Source organism: Zingiber officinale, chromosome 5A, assembly GCF_018446385.1.
Source record: "Zingiber officinale cultivar Zhangliang chromosome 5A, Zo_v1.1, whole genome shotgun sequence".
Taxonomy (NCBI): domain Eukaryota; kingdom Viridiplantae; phylum Streptophyta; class Magnoliopsida; order Zingiberales; family Zingiberaceae; genus Zingiber; species Zingiber officinale.
Genome location: NC_055994.1, coordinates 119,851,641 through 119,877,669, shown reverse-complemented (window position 1 = coordinate 119,877,669; position 26,029 = coordinate 119,851,641). Strand labels below are relative to the sequence as shown.

The 26,029-nt window shown below is 43.0% G+C and overlaps 1 protein-coding gene and 1 pseudogene across 1 annotated transcript; both read right to left on the bottom strand.

Annotated features, from left to right (window-relative positions):
* Window positions 1-16,721: 16,721 nt before the first annotated feature.
* Window positions 16,722-20,553, bottom strand: LOC121979937 (annotated as a pseudogene).
* Window positions 20,554-21,212: 659 nt separating this feature from the next.
* LOC121983173 (pectinesterase 3-like) lies at window positions 21,213-23,415 on the bottom strand. Its single transcript, XM_042536130.1, has 2 exons — window positions 22,199-23,415; window positions 21,213-22,014 (listed from the first exon to the last, which is right to left on the bottom strand). The coding sequence occupies exons 1-2, from the start codon at window positions 23,229-23,231 to the stop codon at window positions 21,329-21,331; spliced, it is 1,719 nt and encodes a 572-aa protein (XP_042392064.1). The 5' UTR covers window positions 23,232-23,415; the 3' UTR covers window positions 21,213-21,328.
* Between the last annotated feature and the right edge of the window lie 2,614 nt (window positions 23,416-26,029).

The window sequence follows — 26,029 nt, the reverse complement described above, 5'->3', positions numbered from 1 at the left end:
AGATTTGACGATTGAACAAAGAAGGAAGGCACCATTCCTTGACCTCATACGACCCTGCCATGGGGGGTTGCCCAGGCCGTGTGGCTACAGTAGAGGTGGAAGTTGCCACGGTCGTGTGAACCTCACACGGCCGTGCTAAGATTTAAAGCCAGAAAGACCATGGCCGTGTACACTACACGGCCATGCAAGCTATCCAGAGCTGAAGCCTTACATGGCTGTGTAGATCTACATGGCCGTGCAAGGTTTCCAGAGACCAAGAAGACTCTGGCTGTGTGCACCACACGACCATGTGAGGTTTCCAAAGGCAGAGGCAGTGTAGGTCGTGTAGATCTACATGGCCGTGCAAGGAAAGTAGAAGCAGTGTGTGCCACGACCGTGTATCACACATGCCGTGTAAGGAAGGCAGAGAAGGGAGTTGCCTTGGCCATGTGAACCTTACACGGTCGTGCCTCGGGGTTGTGTGGTGCTCAAACCTCTCCTCTATATAAGACCTCCTTCAAGATTTGAAAAGGGATCTCCTCCCTTTTGGGGGGAATCAAGATTTGGGGCGTTCTTCCACCTTCTTAGAGGGATTTCCGGCGATCTAAGGGCAGATCTTCATCGTTTCGACTCCGGGGAACGAGGATTGGATCCGAAGATGGTTCTTCATCGTAGATAAGCTTTTCTTCCCTTTCTTTCTCGGATTTGAGATCAAGATGCTTGTATTCTCTTTATCTTTGGATTTCTTTCCTTGTTCTATGGATTAGATCTCTTGTTCTAGGATGGAGAGAGTATTTGTAATGGAGATTTGATGTAAAACTCTTATGGATTTGTAAATTTTCTATTTCTATGATTTTGTCCTGTTTGTATCTATTCTTTCTTGTGTGGATTGTTGTGATTAGGGCTCAATTACCATGCTTGATTGAATGTTTGAATATCTTGTGGATCTTGTATGGATTGCTTCCCATTCGATTTTCTGAGGGACGTTCGTGACAGGAACATGCCTGTGTAAGGACGTTTGAGAGGTAATCTTGAAAGGAAAATTAGGTATTTCAAGAGGGTAGGATAAATTGTATAGATTATATATTATATCTTGATGCGGTTGAGGGGTGATGAATTTTATGTTGATTATCCGAGGGACGCACGTGACAAGCAAGCCCGTGTAAGGACAACATAGATTCATTCCTAATTGATCACGTTTAGGTATAGATTTCAGTTCTAGGCTGGTTGTCTATTGCAAGAGAGAACCTGCAACCTTCTACAAATGATGGTCAATTGAGGAATAAGATTTGGTAGATCATTACATTGAATAACATTACAAAAAAACCAAAACTCCTAGAACATACCTTTACCATTACCCTTATTCTTGTTTCTTATTCTTTTATTTCTATGTTTTACTTTGCATAGTTGAATTTAGCTTTTGAAAACCAATTGATTAGTTGTTTAGCTAATTCGTGTTGAGACATCTTTAGTGCTTATTTCAGTCCCTATGGATACGATATCTTTTATTATTACTTACAACATTTCCGTACACTTGTGGAGAGTCAACATGCACACACTCCACTATTAAAATCACTCATTCTCAAAAATAATTTGGAGGTGCAAAAACCTCGTACAAGCTCACAACAAGAGAAATATAACAAAAATAAGGAAATGAATACACAAATATAATAAGAACCTTGCCTGCTTTCTTCTTGAATGAAAATGCCTCTTGTTGACTCGGAAGTGCAGCAACACTTCACCCTAAATGGTCCAAGAACCAGTAGTAAAGAGTGGAGAAGAAGAGATATCGAATCCCCTATGAAAACACCTTTATCTCTCGATCTAGGGTTCCTAATTGATTGACCTTGCTCCCAATCAATTGCCATGTCGGATTTGTCCATTCAAACCTCACAAAGACTCTTTCCTATTTCTCCTAATCGATTACACAGTTTCAATCGATTACCTAATCGATTCAGAGGATCACTGTGCTTCATGAAACTCCTCTCAATTGATTACCCAATCGATTGAAGAGAGTTGAATTGATTAGCCAATTGATTCAGTGACTCTCTATTCTTCGTAAATTCACCTCAATTGATTACTCAATCGATTAACTTTTGGCTGAGTCAATTACTTGATCGATTCATTGTGCCTCCTCGCGACAACACTCCCAATCAATCCACTGATTGATTGAACTTGGGCTAATCGATTATCCAATCGATAGCTTCAACCCTAACTCACTTAATATGAGTTTAGGGTTCCCTTACCCAATATCCTGTCAACCGTGATCTGTTGGGACTTCCCTACCAAGTGTCTAATCAACCTTTAACCCACTTGGACTTTACTAACTTTTCGTTGGACTTCCGATCACTAAGTACGGTCCTCCTTGATCTACTTAAATTTTTCTCTTGCTTAACCACAGTTAGAACTTTCCTTTGACAATGTGTGGTCCTCCTTAATCCATTTGAACTTTTCTTTACCTAACTTTCGAGTTAAGACTTTTTTTTTACTAATGTGCGATCCTCCTTAACCCACTTAGACTTTACCTTGCTTAACCCTTAGTTAGGACTTTTTTTTTATCAACGTGTGGTCCTCTTTGACCTACTTGGACTTTCCTTCGTCTTACCCTCAAGTTAGGACTTTTATTTGCCAACGTGCAATCCTCCTTGACTCACTTGAATTTATGTTGTCTAACCTCCAGTTAGGATTTTACCCTTGACTAACTTTCAAGTTAAGACTTTGTCTTACCTAACCTCCAATTAGGACTTTACCTTGCCTAATCTCCAGTTAAGGCTTTATCCTTGTCTAACCCTCAAGTTAGGACTTAATCAGTCAAGTATCCAGTCCTTCATGACCTACTTGACTTTCCTCTCACATATCGTCAAGTATTTGGTCAACCTTGACCTACTTCTCAACACACAATGGATCGACTGGTCTGACAACGCTACTCAACATTTAACAAAAGCAACTCATGCTCATGCTCACATGAATGTGTTGGATCGAGATGTACATAAGAGGGGGAAGAGAATCACGTGTTTTTTTTTAAAAAAAAAAAAAATCTTTTTCTAAGTTGACAACAAAGTATGTGCAGCGGAAATAAGAATAGAAAAGAAAAATATAGTAAAAGTAAGAAACACGAACGCAAGCTGCTTTACTTAGTTCGGATCCTTCAGCGACTCCTACTCTAAGACTCAGGTCTCGTTGACCTATCAATGGGTTATCCACTAAAAACCTCTTCTAGAACCGTCGAAAGAGGGGATCGAGTACACAAGAATCGAAAGAGTGTAACAAACTATATTTTTCATTTATAGAAATTAAGTACAATAATTAAGTTTTGTTACCAAACACTTTTGTTGATAGTCGGCTCAAACTCGATGTTTGGATTACTTCTTGGTGGCAGTCAGGCATAGTAGAGCCGCAGCAAAGCAACAGCAAGAAGCAAGAGTAGTTAGAAGGCCAATCGAGCACGTAGGAGCTCATATAGAAATTGATCTTGAGTTATATGAAAGCTTTGGGTGAGACCTCCTTATATTGACTGTTGAAGGTGCCTTTAATGTGTAAAATTTGATCCCGAAAAATGCTGCTCCTTATCGTCGACGAGGTCTGAACTTTATCCCTTAGAAGGCGCCTTCCATAACACCGAAGACGCCTTCCATGAACAGTGCGAAGGTGCCTTTCAATGCTTGAATGCGCCTCGGGTACTATTCACCCGAGGCATTTTTACTTCTTTTGTCCTACAAGTTAGGTTAATCCAGCATGACAATATTTAACCTACAAAATAAAGTTTGCACAATAATAATATAATTAATTTATGACTTAGATCATGTCCTTCAAATCAGGATCTAGTCAGGGTCTTAATCTATGTTTCCGAAATGAACCTAAATTAGATCGACGCCTACTGTCCCTTCAATCGGAACGCATCCTCACTTAGTCACTCTCCTCTAGTGATCCTACCTTCACTTACCCAATGTCGAGTGAACCCACTGGGAATCAAACATCCCGATCTTCCTTCTGGAATCACACATCCGGACTTTAAGAATCGAGCATCCCGGTATTCCTTCCAGAATCACACATACAGACTTCGGCCAATCGGGAATCGAACATCCTGATTGCCAATCGGGAATTGAAAATCTCGACTGCCAATTGCGAATCGAACATCCCAACTGGACTTCCTTCCAATCGGGAATCGAACATCTCGATTGTCAATCGGGAATCTAACATCCCGATTATCAATCGGGAATCGAACATCCCTGTTAGGACCTTCGGATGGCTAGAGAGGGGGGGTGTGAATAGCCTCCACTAAAAACTCAATTAATTCCTCACAAAAGCTTGTTAGCATAGCGGAAATAAGTAAAAATAAAACTGATGCAAGGAAAAGAAACAACCCACCACTAACACACAAAGATGTACGAGGTTCGGGGATAACTTGCCCCTACTCCTCGGCGTGTCCGTAAGGTGGACGATCCCTTGATCTTTCGGTAGATCACACCCCGGACAAATTTCAGCTAAGTATTTCTCCTTCTCGGTGGAGTAACCTCTCCACAAAGTCTCAGAAAAGATTTGAAAAGAAGCGCAAGACTTACAGAGTTTAGTGGCTAAAAGGAATGAACAATAAACTTACAGCCACGATGAAAGCAAAACACAGAGACAGAAGAAGTTCCTCAGCCAAGAGCTCAAACACACAGCCTCTTGCTTGATCGATAGAGAGTTTTTCAAAATCTTCTTCTTCTTCCAAAACCTCTCTTCTTCCTTCTTCTTATCCCTCTGCTTTCTCACTGTCTTCAGCCAGAGCCGAATCACTGTCACCTGTATCGAATCACTGCGACCAACTCAGGCGTCGCCAATCACTCTTCATCCTCATCTGGTTCTCTGAACTCACACCAATATCATTCATGGTCTTCTTTGGTGTCTCTGAGCTTGAACCAATAAGCAAGAGTCAAGCTGTTGCCAACTGATCGCAGCCAGTGAACGTTGACGCTCCAATTGCACAATTTGCAGCGAAACACAACAGAAAGAGCACTTGGTCTTATTCTTCTGATGGTGCTTAGTTTGAATTCAAGCATTGGCACGACACCTGCAATCTATAACTCAAAAAGCTTACAGCAGATGGTTAGATCAGATGAATCAGAAATCGCAGAGAAATATCAGAAGATAAACGACATCGTTGTGGATCGGTCATCAGACCGATCCATAGCTCTCTGGACTGATCAGGACATATCCTGATCGGCTTGGGAGGCTTCTGATCGGTCTGTGGACCGATTAGCCTATAGGTGGATCGGTCCACAGACCGATCCCCTATAGTCCTCTGAATCCTTCGCTTCCTTCTGATCGGTCTACAGACCGATCAGATAACTTTCAGTGAACTACTGTTTGGTTACTGATCGGTCACCAGACCGATCAGATAACCCACAGAAAGCTACTGTGTGGTTACTGATCGGTCACGAGACCGATCAGATAACTAAGGTATCACTGGATCGGTCGACAGACCGATCCAGACAGTCAAAGTATCACTGGATCGGTCAACAGACCGATCCAATGCCTCGGTTGTTTTTAGAACTTCCCAGCCCTAAACCCTAACGTCTTCCTGGTCCAGAGAACGAGCTACCGAGCCCTCTCTGACCTAGTCTAGAGAACAAGCTGCCGAGCCCTCTCTGACTTCGTCCGGTCCAGAGAACGAGCGAGCTCTCTCTCGACCTAGTCGGAGAGCGAGCTACCGAGGCCCTCTCCGACTTCGTGGTCCAGAGAGCTACTGAGGCCCTCTCGACCTGAGTGCGGAGAGCAGTGCCGAGCCCTCTCCGACTTCCACGTCCGAGTCAGAGAACGAGCTACCGAGCCCTCTCTAACCTAGTCTGGAGAACGAGCTGCCGAGCCCTCTCCGACTTCCATGTCCAGATCAGACAACGAACTATCGAGCCCTCTCTGACCTAGTCCGGAGAACGAGCTGCCGAGCCCTCTCCGACTTCCACGTCCGGGTCAGAGAACGAGCTACCGAGCCCTCTCTGACCTAGTCTGGAGAACGAGCTACCGAGCCCTCTCCGACTTCGCGTGCCAAGTATCTGTACTTGGACTTTTCCTCTCCACATAATCAACCTTGATCATTAATCAGTCTGAGTTTAATTAATATCTGATACAAACTTAAATCAGTGTCAACATCAAAACAACAGCCAGGTCAGACTGTATTAACAATCTCCCCCTTTTTTTTGTTTGACAACACGATTTAAGTTTAGATTAGAAATATTCATATTTCCCTAATTTTAGGGGAATCAAAATCCTCCCCGTAAGACAGACACAACACCATGTAAGGTTAGGGGAATCAAGATCCTCCCCCTAAAGCCAAACTTTCATTTATCTCTAAACTTAGTTATCTTCTCCCCATTTGTCAAACACCGAAAAGATGCGAATTAGGTAAGAAAACGTTAAAGGACTCCCCCTTAACCCATACTGTCTTTTTCTTAATCCACCTAGAATGCCCTCTAAGTGTATTATAAGACAGAGATAAAGAAATAAGAGACATACAAGACATGGCATATGAACAGCATATTAATAGCCAATACGAAGTGAAACATAAAGAAAAACAAGAAAATGAGCAGCATAAATATATGAACAAACATAAGTATCCAGGTCAGACATAAGTATCCAGCCAACAATATCCAAAACATAGATAATCAAAATGACAGCATAGAACAATGTGTATCAATCAGCCTCCTCATCATGAGGAGCATCAGCATCATCAGCTGGAGGAGTGGGTCCCTGAGGTGGCATGCCGCTGCTCGAGGATGGATAACCCGGGAAATCCTGCGGAGGTGGGTATCTGGCCATCCATCCCATAATCGCCTGATGTGTCGCCAACTGCTGACTGCGTAGATCATCGTAACGCTGGTCAATCTGAACGCGCAGCCCGTGGAGCTCAGCAACCAGCAGCTCATCGTGCCGATCAATGCGACTCTCCAGCTCGGTGATCTGCCAGCGCAGATCAGGATCTGGCTCTCCATCGTCAGCAGCAGCAGCAGGAGGAGTAGCAACAGGATCAGCCGCAACCTGTCGTGGAGGTGCCCGTGGTAGCTCACCTAGTGCTCTCCCATCCTTCCACCGAACCTCCCCATTCTGTCCTATGATGCCAGACTTGGAAAATGCCCGTTTTCCAAGTCTGCAGTCCTGCCTGACAATCTTGACTATTCTACCCTTGGAGACATCAATCTGAAGGGTCTCGAGCCAATCTGTAATTATATGCCCATAAGGCATATAAACAGTGAAGCTGTTTGGCTCACTATAGGAGATGATCGAAGAATAGATGCTAGACATGATGTTAAAGTCGAGACACCGACACAATCCATAAAGCATCAGACAATGATATGGTCGGATCTCAGACAAGGGTTTAGATGTGATTGGCAAAAGGCAGTTCGTGACAATCTTAAAAAGATTGTAATCTGGGGCAGATAATCTTAAGGCTGCAAAAGTAGGAAAATCAACATCTAATTCATCTAGCCCACCCGGTCTAGGATGTCCGAAAAAATACTCATAAATGGAGTCAGATGAGACATCAAAGGGTGAGAGTAAGGGGTCTGGTAAGTCAGGATATATAGAAAAGACATTTCTGAACACCTACGGCAAGCAAGATAATCAAAGAAAGCTGAGAAACTGAAATCAAGAGTCTACTTAGCAACTTTTGTTTTATAACTTACATCATTAGTTTGATGAAGATTGTTATAAAACTCAGATACTAAGTCATAGTTGATATCTCGCTCTAAATAGAAAAGGGAATCAAGTTTGTAATAGGCAATGATTTCTGATACAGATGGAAAAAATTCGTCCATAAATTTTCGATCCACAGACCTACAAGGGAGCAATTTGAAGGTCCGTTGTTTAAAGGCTTGTTCAAAATGGTGGTTTGGGAATCTCCTGGAGACAGATGGTTGAGGTCGGGTGGGAGCCTTAGACTTAGACTTCTCAGGCGACTTAGAGGTTCCTTCACCCACTTGTTTCTTCCTACGGTTTAATAATGTGATACAATGGGGTGATCACCGGAGCCACCAACAACCGAAAGCCAAAACAAAATGCACAAATACAGTGAGAAATGAAACTGAAATGCCAAGGTGAGTAGTTCTAGGGAAGTATGGAGTTACCTTGGTGCCATTGAAGTATCTTTTGGCTAGGGCTTCGGCGTGCAAAGAGAAGAGAAGAGTGGAGGTGTAGGAAAGTGTCGGCTAGGGTTTCAGCTTAACAGGAGAAGAGAAAGGATCGGAAAGATTTAAGAGAGATCGGTCCAGGTGTTGAAATGATCGGATGGCTGTCCGATCAGGAGATATCAAAAACATCCTGATCGGTCCCTGGACCAATCAAGGAACCTCCTGATCGGTCTGTAGACCGATCAAAAGACGATCAGTAGCCCGCGGACTAACCTAATCGGTCCCTGGACTGATCAGGGAACTCTTCCTGGCGTACAAAACGAACCTGATCGGTCCCTAGACCGATCAGATTACAAACAAAGGGTCTGGAGAGATTTTTGGATCGGTCGACAGACCGATCCACCTTCTCCTGATCGGGCTGTAGACTGATCAGTGTCTGATACTGAAGTTTCTCCAGTAATTTCAGTAACTGAAATTCGTAGAGATGTTCGATAATTTGTAGAAGTTTCTCCGGTAAAACTTCCAAATTCAGTACCTAGAACCTGAAGAATCTACAAGCATAACTATTTCCTAAAGATTATGGTCTGAAATTATTTATAGCTCGAAAGTTTCAGACATTTAAAAAACAGACAACTCAAGGCTTGAAAACTAAAATTTTCGACCTTGTTATGTTCAGTTTCAAGTTTGTTAAAATATAACCAAATTGCTATCATTATTTCAACGACTTGTCCTAGTTTCAATCAAAATCATGAAAAGTATCGATCAAAGGTATCAAACACTCCATCAACCAAAGTTACATAATTTCTAGATAAAGATCCAACCATGTTTCCTTGGTTGGAATATATGAGTAAGATCTAGGAACCAAATACACATGAATTATGTAATAGTCTTCCCCATACTCAATTTATGTCTCTTCAACCTAATTATTCAAGGGATGCATGATACATTTTGAATAATTCGGCTGATCCTAGCATTTCACCCCATTTCTAGCAAACAAAAATAATTTGTTAAACCTTATAGTTTGTGTGAGATGTTCCCAAGTTGCCCAAGTTAATTTCCCAAATTCTCTTGTCGTTTTAATTGTCCTTATTGATCATGATGGGGTCCTAATGGCCTATTGAGCTAAACACATTCCCAATTCTCTCCTCAAATGACTAAATTCATTTTCCGGAAGAGGTTTGGTGAAAATATCGGCTAGGTTTGATTTTGACTCAACATATGTGAGCGCAATGTCTCCCCTAGCTACGTGATCTCTAATGAAGTGATGACGCACTTCAATGTGTTTGGTCCTTGAATGATGGACTGGATTTTTCGTTAGGTTTATTGTGCTGATGTTGTCACACAACACTTGCACTCCCTTATACGAAAGCCCATAATCTTCTAGGGTGTGGATCATCCACAACAATTGTGATACACTCTCTGTCATGGCAATGTATTCAGCCTCGGTTGTGGAGAGAGCAACGCAATGTTGCTTCCGACTTGACCAACTAACCAATGATGAACCTAAAAATTGGCAACCCCCACTAGTGCTTTTCCGATCCAATTTGCACCCAGCATAATCGGAGTCGGTATAACCTATCAAATCAAAAGACTCAGTACAAGAGTACCAGAGACCTACTCTAATTATGCCCTTAAGGTATCTCTGAATTCTCTTAACTGCAATTAAATGAGATTCCTTGGCACATACTTGATATCTAGCGCACATGCCCACAGCAAAAAGTATGTCCGGTCGACTAGCTGTGAGATATAGAAGACTACCGATCATGCTTCTATATTGCGTTAGATCAACTGGTTTTCCATTCTCATCATTGTCAAGGCGAGTGTTTGTCGCCATTGGAGTGGATACTTCCTTAGAGTCACTCATTTTGAATTTCTTGAGCATCTCTTGAGTGTATTTTGTTTGATGGACATAGATGTCATCTCGAGTTTGTTTGATTTCCAGTCCAAGGAAGAATGTCAATTCTCCCACCAGACTCATCTCAAAACCACTTTCCATGTGAGTGATAAATTCATTCAAATAGCCCTTGTTATTTGAGCCACAAATTATGTCATCGACATACACCTGGGCTACAAATATGTTTTCACCATCTCTACGCAGAAATAGTGTTGGGTCTATTTGACCTCTTATAAAACCCTTTTCTAGTAAGTAAGTTGACAACCTTTCGTACCAAGCTCGAGGTGCTTGTTTAAGCCCATAAAGAGCTTTCTTGAGCGTGTACATGTGGTTTGGAGCTTCGGTATTCACAAACCCCGGTGGTTGTTCAACATAGACCTCTTCTTTAATGAAACCGTTTAAGAAGGCCGATTTAACGTCCATTTGATAGAGCTTGAAGCCTCTATGTGCAGCAAAAGCTAGCATTAAACGAATGGACTCTAATCGAGCCACGGGAGCATAAGTCTCATCATAATCGAGGCCTTCAACTTGACTATAGCCCTTGGCTACAAGTCTTGTCTTGTTTCTTACAACTTCTCTCTTTTGGTTTAACTTATTTTTGAAGACCCATTTGGTTCCAATAATGGTGGTTTTCTTAGGTCTAGGAACTAAGTCCCACACTTGGCTCCTTTCAAATTGACGTAACTCATCTTGCATAGCTATGACCCAATCAGGATCGTGCAATGCCTCATCAACTAATTTTGGTTCGATTTCTGAGATCAAGGCGACCTCATTAGACTCATTTCTAAAGAATGATCTAGTCCTAACCCCTTGTTGAATGTCTCCCACAATCTGGTCTTGGGGATGACTAGAGGCTATCCTAGATTGCCTTGGTGTTGGCGATGCCTCATGAGTGGTCTCACTAGGCACAGGCAAAGACTCAGTATCAGGCAACGGATCAGCCTGAGCCCTTTGTTGCCTTTGCTCATCGTCATCGGAGTCAACTTCGACTCTTCCTATGTTTTGATCATTCAAACTTAGCCTTCTAAGTTCCAATTGAATTTCTCCTACATCCCTCGATTGATCATTTGATTTAGGGATTTCTTCAAATGCTACATCCGAGGACTCTTCAATCAATTTAGTCCTATTGTTGTAGACTCGATAGGCTTTGCTGATGAGAGAGTACCTGACCAGTATTCCTTCATCAGCCTTAGCCGTGAACTTTCCAAGATGATCCTTGGTGTTCAAGATAAACACCTTACAACCAAACACCCTAAGATGTTTAATTGTAGGGGGTTTTCCAAACCAAAGTTCATGGGGAGTCTTTCCTAAAAACATATATATCAAAACTCGGTTTTGCACATAGCAAGCGGTATTTACAGCTTCAGCCCATAAGTAGCTCGGTAGTGAGTACTCATTGAGCATGCTTCGTGCAGCCTCTTGCAAGACTTGGTTCTTTCTCTCCATAACCCCATTTTGTTGTGGGGTCCTTGGAGTAGAGAACTCATGCCTATATCTTTTTTCTTGACAAAATTCTAAAAATCTATGGTTTTGAAATTCTCCACCATGATCACTTCTAATTGTTTTAATTGTTGTTGATTTTTCATTTTCAGTTCTTCTACAAAAAGGAACAAAAATATCTATGGTTTGATCCTTATTTTTCAAAAGAAAGTCCATATATATCTAGTAAAGTCATCAATGATCATTAAGCAATATCTACTTCCATTCAATGAAATGACATTACTACAATCAAATAAGTCCATATGCAATAAATCTAAAGCAGTAGATGTACTTACAGCACTTTTACCTTTATGAGACACTTTTGTTTGCTTACCCTTTTGACATGCATCACATAATTTTGTCTTTTGGTACTTGATGCTTGGTAAGTCTCGCACTAATCCTTTGTTGGCCCGCTTTCGAATATTCTTCATGTTTACGTGGGCCAACCTCCTATGCCACAGTCATGATTCTTCTTCTTTTGACATGAAACACTTAGCAGAGGCATTAATAGCACTTTTAAAAAATACTTGATAAATGTTATCTACCCTTGTGCCTACTAGTACCGTGTCAAGTGTGTCAATGTGTTTGACCAGACATTGACTTTAATGAAACTCAATTGTGTAACCCGTATCACACAATTGGCTGACACTTAGGAGATTAAAGGTCATCCCCTTAACTAGAAGGACATTTTTGATTTGAAGACATTCGGATATATGAATATCTCCAACTCCTATAACCTTAAGGCTACCATTATTACCAAAGGACACATTACCTCTATTTTTATTTTGAAGGGTAGTAAAGAGTGATTTATCCCCAGTCATGTGCTTGGAGCATCCACTATCAACAAACCAAGTTGATAGATGCTCCCCCTTGACAAATGCCTACAAGACACGAAAGATAGATGTTTTAGGTACCCAAATCTTGGGACCTAATGCATCTACAATGAAAGACCTAGGAACTCATGCCTTGGTCACACCCTTCCTAGTCTCATGAACCCTAGAAGCATGTGATCTATGAAATTGGGTTCTAGACACTAGGGAAATAAAATTAGACTCCTTAGGTTGATATCCTAACCCAGCCTTGTTGTAGACCGCCCTTTGGGCATTTAGAATCATATCTAAGGTCTTAGAGCTAGTTGAGAATTTCTCAAGCATTTTCTTGTGTTTCTCAACTTCACTCTTTAAGGCTTTGTTTTCATCCTCAAGAAGCTCTTGATGTAGGTCATCAACCTCATCTTCCCTAAGAGTCTTCAAGTGTTCTACTTCATCTTTTAATGATTTGATTTCAGTTTTTGATTTCTTAAGCAAAGTAGATAAATGTGCAATAGTTTTATAACATTTTTCTAAGTGAGGAGAAGTTACCTCTTCATCATCCGAAAATGATGAAGCCGCGGCTGATGTATCACTTCCAGAATCCGATTCCTCCCTTGCCATGAGCGCTAATTGACGAGTGCTCTTCTCCTTCTTCTCTTCCTCCGATGAGCTTGAGGAGGATTCATCCCAAGTAGCTTTGAGAGCTTTCTTCTTCTTGGCCCTTTCCTCCTTCTTCTTGAGTTTTGGACACTCACTCCGATAGTGTCCTTTCTTGTTACACTCATAACATGTAACATTAGTCTTATCAACATTTTGATCAATAGACTTACCTTTCCCTTTGTATCTCTGGCTCCTTCTCATGATTCTCCTTACGAAGTTGGCCATCTCGCTTGATGATGATCCACCTTCATCATCGGACTCGGAGGAGGATGAGGATGTAGAAATCTCTTTCTCCTTCTTCTTTTCTTTCTTCCTTCTTCCATCCTTGCTCTTTTCTCCTGCAACTAAAGCAATACCTTTCTCTTTTTGACCCTTGTTGGCAAGTTCATGCAGTTCCATTTCACAAAAGAATTCATCTAATTTAACAATTGAAAGGTCCTTGGAGACCTTGTAGGCATCTACCATAGATGACCACAAGGCATTCCTCGGAAAGGCTTTGAGAGGGTACCTTACAAGATCGCGATTCTCCACGCGTTCATCTACGGAATGAAGACCATTGATGATCTCTTTGAGCCTTCCGTGTAGTTCACTTACCATTTCGTTCTCCTTCATGGTGAGATTTTGTAGTTGGTTTAGGAACAAGTCTCTCTTGGTGATCCGAGAGTCTCGGGTTCCTTCTTGGAGCTCGATGAGCTTTTCCACAAATCTTTTGCGCTCACAAATGGACCTACCTTGACAAGTTGATTTTTGGCTATCCCACATTGTAGAGTGACCACCGCCTTGGCATCGGCTTGTCCTTTGCGAGTTTGCTCGGCAGACCACCTTGACGACTCTAGTTCCTTACCTTCTTCGTCCTTCGGAGGTGTGAACCCTTCCTTGACCGAGAACCACATGGAGATGTCGGTCTTGAGATAATACTCCATACGGCTCTTCCAGTATTGGAAGTCCGCTCCGTCGAAATAGGGTGGACGATTGGTGCTAAAACCTTCCTTTATAGCCATCTTCTTGCTCTTTAGGGTGTTAATCCGGATGAAGAGAACCTAGCTCTGATACCACTTGTTAGGACCTTCGGATGGCTAGAGAGGGGGGGTGTGAATAGCCTCCACTAAAAACTCAATTAATTCCTCACAAAAGCTTGTTAGCACAGCGAAAATAAGAAAAAAGAAAACTGATGCAAGGAAAAGAAACAACCCACCACTAACACACAAAGATGTACGAGGTTCGGGGATAACTTGCCCCTACTCCTCGGCGTGTCCATAAGGTGGACGATCCCTTGATCTTTCGGTAGATCACACCCCGGACAAATTCCGGCTAAGTATTTCTCCTTCTTAGTGGAGTAACCTCTCCACAAAGTCTCAGAAAAGATTTGAAAAGAAGCGCAAGACTTACAGAGTTTAGTGGCTAAAAGGAATGAACAATAAACTTACAGCCACGATGAAAGCAAAACGCAAAGACATAAGAAGTTCCTCAGCCAAGAGCTCAAACACACAGCCTCTTGCTTGATCGACATAGAGTTTTTCAAAATCTTCTTCTTCTTCCAAAACCTCTCTTCTTCCTTCTTCTTATCCCTCTGCTTTCTCACTGTCTTCAGCCAGAGCCGAATCACTGTCACCTGTATCGAATCACTACGACCAACTCAGGCGTCGCCAATCACTCTTCCTCCTCATCTGGTTCTCTGAACTCACACCAATACCATTCATGGTCTTCACTGGTGTCTCTGAGCTCGAACCAATAAGCAAGAGTCAAGTTGTTGCCAACTGATCGCAGCCAGTGAACGTTGACGCTCCAATTGCACAATTTGCAGCGAAACACAACAGAAAGAGCACTTGGTCTTATTCTTCTGATGGTGCTTAGTTTGAATTCAAGCATTGGCACGACACCTGCAATCTGTAACTCAAAAAGCTTACAGCAGATGGTTAGATCAGATGAATCAGAAATTGCAGAGAAATATCAGAAGATAAACGACATCGTTGTGGATCGGTCATCAGACCGATCCATAGCTCTCTGGACCGATCAGGACATATCCTGATCGGTCTGGGAGGCTTCTGATCGGTCTGTGGACCGATTAGCCTATAGGTGGATCGGTCCACAGACCGATCCCCTATAGTCCTCTGAATCCTTCGCTTCCTTCTGATCGGTCTACAGACCGATCAGATAACTTTCAGTGAACTACTGTTTGGTTACTGATCAGTCACCAGACCGATCAGATAACCCACAGAAAGCTACTGTGTGGTTACTGATCGGTCACGAGACCGATCAAATAACTAAGGTATCACTGGATCGGTCGACAGACCGATCCAGACAGCCAAAGTATCACTGGATCGGTCTGTTGACCGAACTTCCCAGCCCTAAACCCTAACGTCTTCCTGGTCCAGAGAACGAGCTACCGAGCCCTCTCTGACCTAGTCTAGAGAACAAGCTGCCGAGCCCTCTCTGACTTCGTCCGGTCCAGAGAACGAGCTACCGAGCCCTCTCTGACCTAGTCTGGAGAACGAGCTGCCGAGCCCTCTCCGACTTCGTCCGGTCCAGAGAACGAGCTACCGAGCCCTCTCTGACCTAGTCTGGAGAACGAGCTGCCGAGCCCTCTCCGACTTCGTCCGGTCCAGAGAACGAGCTACCGAGCCCTCTCTGACCTAGTCTGGAGAACGAGCTGCCGAGCCCTCTCCGACTTCCATGTCCGGGTCAAAGAACGAGCTACCGAGCCCTCTCTGACCTAGTCCGGAGAACGAGCTGCCGAGCCCTCTCCGACTTCCACGTCCGGGTCAGAGAACGAGCTACCGAGCCCTCTCTGACCTAGTCCGGAGAACGAGCTACCGAGCCCTCTCCGACTTCGCGTGCCAAGTATCCGTACTTGGACTTTTCCTCTCCACATGATCAACCTTGATCATTAATCAGTCTGAGTTTAATTAATATCTGATACAAACTTAAATCAGTGTCAACATCAAAACAACAGTCAGGTCAGACTGTATTAACAATCCCGACTAGACTTCCTTCCAAATTAGTCAACCCTGCACACTCGATAAATGTATTAGATCATAATAGCACTTAACTCACTTGTTATTCATCAAAATCAGAGTTAGACTGTTAGTGCAAATTACACCAACAAAATAAATCTCTACCCTTGGCACTTGGTTGGAATCAAAATTTGTTCGCTTATTAGACCAACTCATCTCAATTTGCCTTTACCTTGTTGAAATTATCATTATCTACAATGGGAACCCCAATTTGATCGTATCCACTAGTTGCCACATTTTTTGTGCATCTCTCCTCCATTTCCTTAGAAGATGATGAGCAAACAAGCATTAGTGCTTAGTCATTTGTTAATCGATGTTTTTTTATTGTTATATTGCTTATTGTCAACTTGGAGTGTCGCCTACATACAAGATAAATACCAACAAGTTTAAGTTTTTAAAAAGGCATATTTTGCCTATTTAGATGAATAAATCATATCAAATGAATCAACAAGAATTAATTAACCCACAAAAAAAGTGTAGTAGATTTTGCTTTCGAAACAAAAGTGAACACAAATAAACAAAAAAAAATGTATTCAATTAATTAAATGAATTAAATCAATTACAATGTAGAAAACCTAATTCATCGTTGAACTAGGGATGGCGTGACGACAACAAGGATTTCTTAACTAACTATGTACAAACTCTAAGTCCCAAACACCCTCCTATAAGAAAAAAAAAATCTACAAATTGTTAATGGTATGAATTTAAGGCCCTTCTTAATTTGTAGCATATTCTCTTGTAGGTGTGTTAATCTATTGAGTTTTCTATCGAGTCGCATTTAGATGTTTCTATGTAGCTTATTGCACAAACACCCCGGAAGAGGGTTTGCATAAAAATACTCCTCTTGTCTTGGGTTTATATCGGTCCTCCTCTCATACGGTCCTCCGAGTCTCTTAGCATGATCCTTCTTGACTGCCTCCTCGAACTTTGTCCACTCTAACATGCCTTGATCCAATTGATCTATTAGTTCCACAAACCTCTTCCTAAATGATCAATGGAAAATAAAAATATTTCAAAATGGTCAATCGATTGATTACAAAGTGCAAGAGTATATATATACATATACCTATCTGGATCAATTGTCTTCTTAAACCCTTCGAATCTCCTATGTCCTTGAACAGCTTTGGCCATGTTTCCATCGTAAGTATACACGAAGACATCACTCTTAAGCGCGACGATGTAATCAAGCGCCGCAAGCCTATTTTGATACTTGTCCAAGGATTTTAACTCCGCATGAGATAGCAAGCTATGATGAGTATAGATGTTTGGATATTCCTTTCTCAACGCGTCCATGCTACGAGCTCCGAAAATTTGTCCTGCCACAATATAAATGTTTGTCGTGGAGGGATACCCCATTGCCTTTAAAAAGATGGCAGCCTCTCGAGGGGTCATCGGGCAACCTCCTTGGAGCCTCTTCTCCTTGCTATCGATCTCTTTCTCCTTCCAATGCTTCACTTTGTACCTCATAACTTTTAGCTCTTCCGCTTCATGTTTTGACAGGTTATGAGTACATCCGGTGAATGATAACATGTCCTTCTCGTATCTATATATATATATATATATATATATATGAAATCGCAATGAAGTAGCAAGGGAACATACAAGTCTATCTTCTTCTATATAAACTTACCTCAAATGGAGTGCAATGTAGGGGTTGCTGCCATCTCTCAATCTGTTAACTAGTTTCTCCCCGAGTTCTTCGATTTTTGGGGTGTATCGAAGTGCTTGGTAGTTAGTTCGACATCGGAGCCTTTGAATCGAAGGAGGAAGACCGTTGTTTGCAAGACGAGTATCGGTATGGCTAAACTCTATGACCTTGTGCTTGCTTAAAATGAGAGAGAAACTTTTAAAATAAGAAGCCTACAAAAATCAAATAATTGATTAGCAAAAAGAAATAAAAAAACAATTAGGTTAATGGTAATTAAACTTAGAGAGAACACAATTTATATATATGCAACCTTGGACCATGAAATGGGAGCTCGTATGAGCGGCTTAATTCTTGCATATTGTTTCGGGAGGGAATTGACTATGGTAATATCGTCTTTGAGAACTTCCTTGAAGTTTTGAACATCAAATATATCCTTGAATTCACTGTGAAAACATCACATGTGCACTAAGTAACTTGAATTCACTACAAATATATATCACTACCAATACGATCGAACTTAATTTGCGCACAACTTTATTTCTTACCTTGGATCTGTCCAAAAGGATTTATGATCTAATAATGGTAGCACAAGAGCCGCATTCATTAGTTTTGCTACGGCAACCATATCGCTAATCTACATAAATATAGCGCATACAAAAATATTAAGTTAATCTTCATCTTTCTAATAAACATAAAATTAAAACACTATCTATACTATGATACTTACTCCCATCCGCATTTGATTGAGTCCGCCATTCGCGTGAACTAGTAGATAACCAACTGTAACATTAAGGCATGACTCTGCGAATAAAAAACCAATAAGAGCATGATCGATGAGAATGATCAATATTTTTCCAAACGCGACACGAGTACTCGTACTTACTACATTTTGCCTTGGGACGTTCTGTGCATTGATCAAAACCATTATTATTTGGATTCATCCAAATCTCAGATATCTGAAAACAAAGATATAGATAGATACAAATGAGTTTTAAGCATAAAAAAAATCACAACTTGGTGCATAAATTAATTAAAGTATATTAATTAACGTAACTTATTCCCCTTTGGGAAGTTAATAACAATTTTGTTCAATATATGTTTTGTGTGTGTGTGTGTGTGTGTGTGTTTCCTTTGTTCTATTTCATAACGACCTTCATAGAAGAGTTTTGAAACTCCTCTATACCAATATCCAGGGGCGGATCCAGTGGGAGTACAAAAAAACAACCACCACCAATTGCATAACAAAGCCAAGTTTATTCTTCTAATATCCTTTGCATCCAATCTCTCAAAGCCTCCAAACCATGTCAATCGTAGAATACTCGTAAAAAGACCATTACAAATAGAACAATATGAAGCAATACGAGTCTAGCTTCCTCCTCAAGATAGAAGAGTTCTTTTCCATGTTTTTGGCCACCTAGTGAACTAAAGTAGTTCTAATAGAAGATATATCCTAGCAAAGCAAAGTTTTGTATTTAACGAATAAGAAACAAAAGAAGTTAATCAATCCCCAAACCACTAAAAGTACTAAAATAGAGAAAGAATAGAACATAGAACCTAATCACATAACAATCCCCATCAATAGATAGTGAGGTGTTGGCAAAATTTAGTACTAGTGTTCAACCTATTATGACAAGCTAGACAAAAAATGATCCTAAGTAATGCCATTTCTAAAAGGCTAGAGAAGAGCAAGAACCTAGAAGAATAGAGAGGGCAGGTGATTTGAGTTCATTTGTAGTAACTCTATGATTGGTCTATCGAATCAATACCAAGAGATGGCCAAGAGAAGTCGAAGCCACAAATGTTAATTATACCATCACTATAATACATGATGTGAGTCAAATTCAACTTAAGTAGAGGTGAGGTCATCCAAAAGCAACCACCACCAATTGCATAACAAAACCAAGTTATTTCTTTTAATATATATCCCAATCAGTCTGACCTCTCAAAGCCTCCAAACCATATCAATCATAGAATACTCTAACCGACCGTTAAAAATAGAACAATATGAACCCATATATAGTAGTCTTCCTCCTCCAAATAGAAGAGTTCTTTAATTTCCATGTTTATGGCCACCTAGAGAACTAAAGTAGTTCTAATAGAAGATACTATAGCAAGGCAAAGTTTTCTACTTAATGAATAATTAAGCAACAAATTCAATTAAATGAAGTTAATCAATCCGCAAACCACTAAACCTAAAATAGAGAAAGAATAGAAGATAGAATCTAAGTTCAAAACAATGAAGAGAATTCATATAATTACAATTATATGAATATATATATTTATGGCAACAAACTACATGCATTAATCACAAAGGACAAAATGCCGGTGTTATAAGAGTCAACTCTAATTAATAAAGGACTAGCTTGCTGTTGTTTTTTCTTCTAGATTTGATCGTCGTTGTTATAGGAAGGTGATAGAATCAAGGATTGAAGGTTGTGATTGCTGTTAAAGAATTTCCACATTTCTGTAAGAAATAAATGATTAGTTTTAATTAGAGATGATTAATAAAGGATTAATTGATGGGGTTGAGTAATTGCACCACCGGTGGATGTAGCTTCTTCTTCACCGCCGTGGCGTTCTCCGCCGTCCAGCCCATCGACTCCTCGTGCGCGTTTATCTGCAGGAGGACCTCCTCCTTCTGCTCTCGCACCACGGCGCTGCCGCCGCCGCCGCCGATGCGGGCGGTGCCGAGGAGCAGGGCGGAGGCGAGCAGCGCGAAGAGCGCCAATGCCAAGAGCCTCGTCAGCCACCAGTTCCCGGCCATCAGCCTTCCGGCCCTCCGCCTGCGAGCGAAGGGCGCGCTGTCGTGGGAGGGCGAATGGTCGTCGACGGAGGGGTCCGCGTCGGAGGGGTCCATCAGGCGCCGCCTGGTGGGGACGGAGAGAGAGGGGCTGGTGGTGGCTGCTGCGGCGGAGGGGGAGGAGGAGGAGGAGGAAGGGGGAATTGCGCCGGCGGCGATCATGACGACTGAGAAAAATGACCGGATTAATTTTGGAAGAATTAATGAATTAATTAATCGCACGGCTGGCGAGAGAGGCGGGGAGAAAAGCCCGGCAAGGAAATCTGATGCAACGGCTCTCTCCGCCGTGAACCCTCCTCGCCTTTTATAGTCCGTTAATAGCTTTAAATGGGCCTGCGCCTGATATTTGGCCTGGCCTCCAATTTATTAAATTTAAATTGTTTTCATTTTGAAAGAACTTAATAGGAGATAAAAATATTGTTGAAATGAATTCAGTCTTTTTGGTTTTTTTTTAGCAAAACCAGTACTTTTATTCATTCATCAGGACATAATAGCATATCTGCAAAAGCCAAGTAGGGTAAGACCCATCCATCCATTCAAACTTCGAGGAAGCATCGGGAACTTTTCGAGTCAATTAATGAGCAATCATATTCGTCGTTCTTCTCATATGTTCCAAGGAAGAAAACTCTAGACTAATATGAGTATAGCATGAATTTCCATTGTCAGCACCTCCTCTGATCCCCACTCCCCTGTAAGCTGAGTTATTGCTTGAACCGCCTGAAGGGAATCTGAATATATGCAAACATTTATCCAAGCTCTCTACGAACACAGTTTTTTTTTTTTTTTTTTTTTTTTTTTTTTCTGAAAATCAGTTTCTCTATATAATTATTTATATATTGGGATTCTGCTTGGCAAATGACAAGGAGGAACTTGATCGAATCTGGAAAAGGATTATTACAACAAGAATTCAAGAAATCAACAAACTGATTGCTCATTGCTATCCCAGGTTTGATTGGAACTGCACACCAGTGGCCGGAATCCAATCCCCGCCGCTGATCAACGCTTCCACCGTGTACCGGTTCGCCTCCGCCTCACTCATCGCCGGGCTGTATCCCGGCCAATGGACTCGGCCTGCGACGCTCGACCCCGCCCCATTGTTCTGGTACTCGCCGTACTTGATCGTGTTCGGTGGCTCCTCGCCGACCACCCACGAGAGCCACCCCGCTGGGTCGATCACTGACCCGATCTCCGATTGCATGACCACGGTGGTGGAGTAGTCCTTCCACGGCCGTCCGAGGTAGCTCGGCACGGTTACGTCGGAGTCGAGCCGTTGGATGGAGCAGGCCTGGAGGGCGAAGCCTGTGTTCTGGTTGGGGTCGGACTTGCCCTGGGCAGTCACGGTGTTCTCCTGGTGCAGGAGCGCCTGCTTGGGCCGGATTAGGCAGGCCTGGAACGTGGCGGCGGCGTTGCCGAAGATGAAGTCGACTGTGCCGGCGATGTGGCACTCGCGGTAGAATTGACGAAGGGAGTGCGCGTAGAGGCTGCCCTGGAAACTGTCGAAGCCGCAGCGGAAGAAGACGGAGCGATCAGAGCTAGAGCGGAGCGCCACCGCCTGGTGCTTCTCCGGCCCGGCAGAGTTCTTGAAGCCCATGTTCATGGCGACGAAGCCCTTCCCCTCGGCAACTGATAGCACAGAAGTCCACGTCATTTATCTTTGCAATTAATTTACTAAAACAAGGAAATATAAATTTAATTTAAAGATAAGAAATTAAGTAGTCGATGCTGCTGTAATTACTCGGAAATTATTTAATTAATTAATTAATTTTTTTAAAAAAAAATAAATAGATATAAAGATGGGGGTGTTTACTGAAGGTTGCGGTGGAGAAGGTGGGAGTGCCGCCGACGAAGTTCGAATTTCCCTCCACCACCGTCTTGTCCATGCCGTCGCCGAACATGACGACGTTCCACTGGTCCTTGCCCACCACCACCTGCTCCTTGTACACTCCTGCCTTGATGTAGATCACGAAGGCCTCCTCGCTCCTCCGCGGCGCCAGATCCACCGCCTCCTTGATGGTTCTCACCTGCCCGCTTCCGTCGGCCGCCACCGTCACGTTGGGCTTTGGCTTCCCTTTTTCCTGCAGCGCCCTACGCATCCACTCCCTCCCTCCTCCCGCATACAAAAGCCGCCTCCTGTGCAGGGGAAACCTCGACTTTTCCATTGCCCCCAAAATCCCCGTCGCGATCGCCAAGCTATTGCTCGTGTACTCCGTCGCGTTCGCCATCGCCGCCTCCATCTTTCCCAGGAACCCGCCCGTGGTGCCCTCGAACCCTTCCAGGCACGTGTCTTGATTCGTCACCGCCGCGCTCAGCCACGTCCTCAGCTCCTCGATCTCGGACGCGTTCAGCGTCGCCTCTCCCGCCGCCGGCCGCATCAACGCGATCGAGTCGTTAATCCGGTCGATCGCGCTGCCGAGAAGCTCCCTGCAGTCGCGCAGCGCCGCAGCGAGGCGCCGATCCTTACTCGGCGGCGCGAATTCGGACGCCGCGGCGGAGGCGGCCGCCAGGGCGTCCATGGCGACGGCAAGGGAGACGCCGAAGAGCTCCTCAGGGTCGGTGGTGAGGTTCGCCCCATTTGCGGCGGAGACACTGGAGAAGCACGAGGCCGGGTAGCGCGTGACGTTGCACATGGCCCTGATGGAATCGGCAACACCCTCCGGTGAGGGAGAGCGGCCGCGCTTGCTCACGGCGATGGGAACGGCGACTAAGAAGACCAGGAGGAGGGCGGCGGCGGAGGCAACGACGAGAATGAGGCGCCTCCGTGTGGCGCTGCGCAAGCGCTTGTCGACGGTCTCGTTCACTCGGCCGTAGCCTTTGAAGAACTCGATGGCATCCATAGCCATAGCCGTAGGTTTCTCCTCCTCGATCGACTCTGCTCTGTTCTGCTCGATCTATTGTCGCTGTGCTTTAGCTGGGGAGTTGGAAGCAGAGAGTAGTATTCAAATGGAAGCAGGTAGGTTTGTTACGAATGATTCTGTAGTTTAATGCCGGGTTTGGTTTCATCATTGACTGGAGATGCAGTGGACAGACACGAGAGTTTCACTAAGATCAAACCAAACCTTTTCCTTTGTTCTTTAAAGCATAATTATTGTGAAGAATATATTGACTCACTCACACATGAACTGATGAACCTTCCTTTGTTCTGGTGTTCTAGCATCATTGCCAGAGCTAGCGACCCCTTGTGTGGTTTATGATATTCTAGGATAATATGATCCTTTTTCAACTTAGCATGTCCCGTTTATATGGCCTCCACATGCAGGCACCGTATGCCCCAGACCTAAAGGCCCTACCTCTTGGGCCGGTTCGAGTTGAGTCACATTGAGCCGTCGAGTCCTTCTGAGCTAAGTTTTCTCGAGCTCTCGATGGTTATCCATGTAACTTTTTCTTGGCACTATCTCTCATCCCGTCTAGGGGTGTAAATGAACAAATCCGCTCGTGAGCTATTCAAAGCTCGATTCGATAAAAGTTCGTTTGAGTTCGTTTAATGAGACTCGTTAAGATAAACAAATCAAGCTCAAGTTTCATAATACTCGGCTCGTTAGCTCGTGAACACGTTTGTTAAGCTCATGAATCAACTTTTAAATTAAAAAAATAAAAATTTTGATATTAAATTTATAGATTGTACACTCTAGAAAAGTATAGATAAATATATTAAATTTATTTATTACAATAAAATTATAAATTTTAATAAGAATATTATAATTTTCTTTAAATATATAATTTAATTTTTAATGAATATTTAAATTTATAATTTATACTTATTAAGTTTCGTTTAGGCTCGATAAAAGCTCGAATAAGCTCGTGAGCCATGAATATATTCGTTAAATAAAGTTCGGGTTTGACTCAATTATAAATGAGTCAAGCTCAAATATTCAAGAGTTCGACTCGATTCGACTCGATTATACCCCTAATCCCGTCTGCTCTATCTATACTTGAGTATGGTTTCCATGTCATATTCTAAATCATGTTTAAGTATAATCAATTGCAGATACATATCCTATTTAGACATGATTTTTCATTTACCATTGTTATAAGTCTTACTTGGATATGATCTCCGCTTACCCCCACATAAATGTATCCACTAGATAAAGGGGTCTTCTTGTTGAATATTAATGTATTAGTGGATTGATGAGTTGCCACGTTGTTTTAATTAGTGGTGAAAGTAAGTGAGTGGTTTTAGAAATTATCCAAGTTCATTGTAATTAAAAAAAATGATTATATAGTTGCGTTAGTGGATAAGGAATAATATAGTAATGGTTGTATTGTTGAGTCAGTGGTTAACGTTGAGGGGTTAGTAGAATACAATTAAGGGATAGGGGTTAGTAGATTGGTAGATATGTATTAGTCTATAAATACAGTATTTGTTTATGCATGAAATATTGAAAAAAAATTATTTTATCCTCGACTCTTCTATTATTTATCTGAAGAGTGGTGTTTCGATGATAAAAGCTCAATCCTTAGAGGGTCGTTATCACAGTGAAAATCAAAGTTTAGACGATCAACACCCCTGTATCACTAGCCGGTTGGGCAACCCACTCGCCTGACCGAGGTGAAGGATAGCCAAGTCAATATCAATCTGAGGTCACCACAACTCGGTCGTATACCAAGCTTCCGACGCTCAGAAAATCGTGTGTCGGCAAGACATACGCCGAGCGGCCAACTTGCTCGAACTTATATCAAACCTCGGAACCGGCGAAACGGGATCACCGCCGAGCAGTCACTCGGATATAGCTCGGCACAACAATGGAGGTCTGACAGTAGAATGTCGGCCGAACGATCACTCCACTCGGCCCAAAGGCCAAACCACCCCGACGGCTGAGGGCTGGCTAAACGACCAGCCCACTAACAGACAAAAAGAGGATCAGCCGATATCCTTGTGGGAACTCATGTCATCGACAGACGGCATGGTTGGCGGCATGGTCAGGCAGAGGATTGTACGATGGAAACTTTCACTGTCATGTCAGAGATATGCTCGAGTCATTGAGGTATGGTGTCAGAGACGCTTTCCTGACATGTCATTTTAGGAAAAGCTTTGAGAAGCATGCACATCTCGAGAAGTGTGCACGTGCGCCCCTGGAGCCCTATATAAAGGGCCCCAAGCTTCAACGCAGGTATGCATAATTTCTACTGTAGCTATATTGTTACTCTGCTTCTTCGCTTCCTTACTTACGCATCGCCGGAGATTGACTTGAGCGTTGGAGGGCCATCGCCAGGGAACCCCTCCCTGGCTCGGCACTGACGCTGCTGTGATTGCAGGATCCTCCAGCTCGGAGTTCGCCAACGATCAATAGGAGCGACACGTCCCCCAACATCCATTGCCTCGACTCTCGGATAGAATCAAATTTAGCGTCGTCTGTGGAAACGCACCTACATCCGAGCCGAGAAGATGGAAGAAGTTGGACGACTTCATACAGTGACGCTCACTCAAGAGGAGCTCGATATGCTCGTGCAAGCTCAAGCGACCAAAATAGTCGAGCATCAACAATAGAAGGCACTGTCTGATCGGCTAGCGCAACAAGCCACGTCAGCGTCAAGAGGCTGAGCGATGCAGGAGGACCGGCCGGAGCAACTCTCCATCTGGGGATAAAATAGAGGGTCGACCAGCACGCAGGGAGAAGCACCCCTCGCGCCGATACCATTC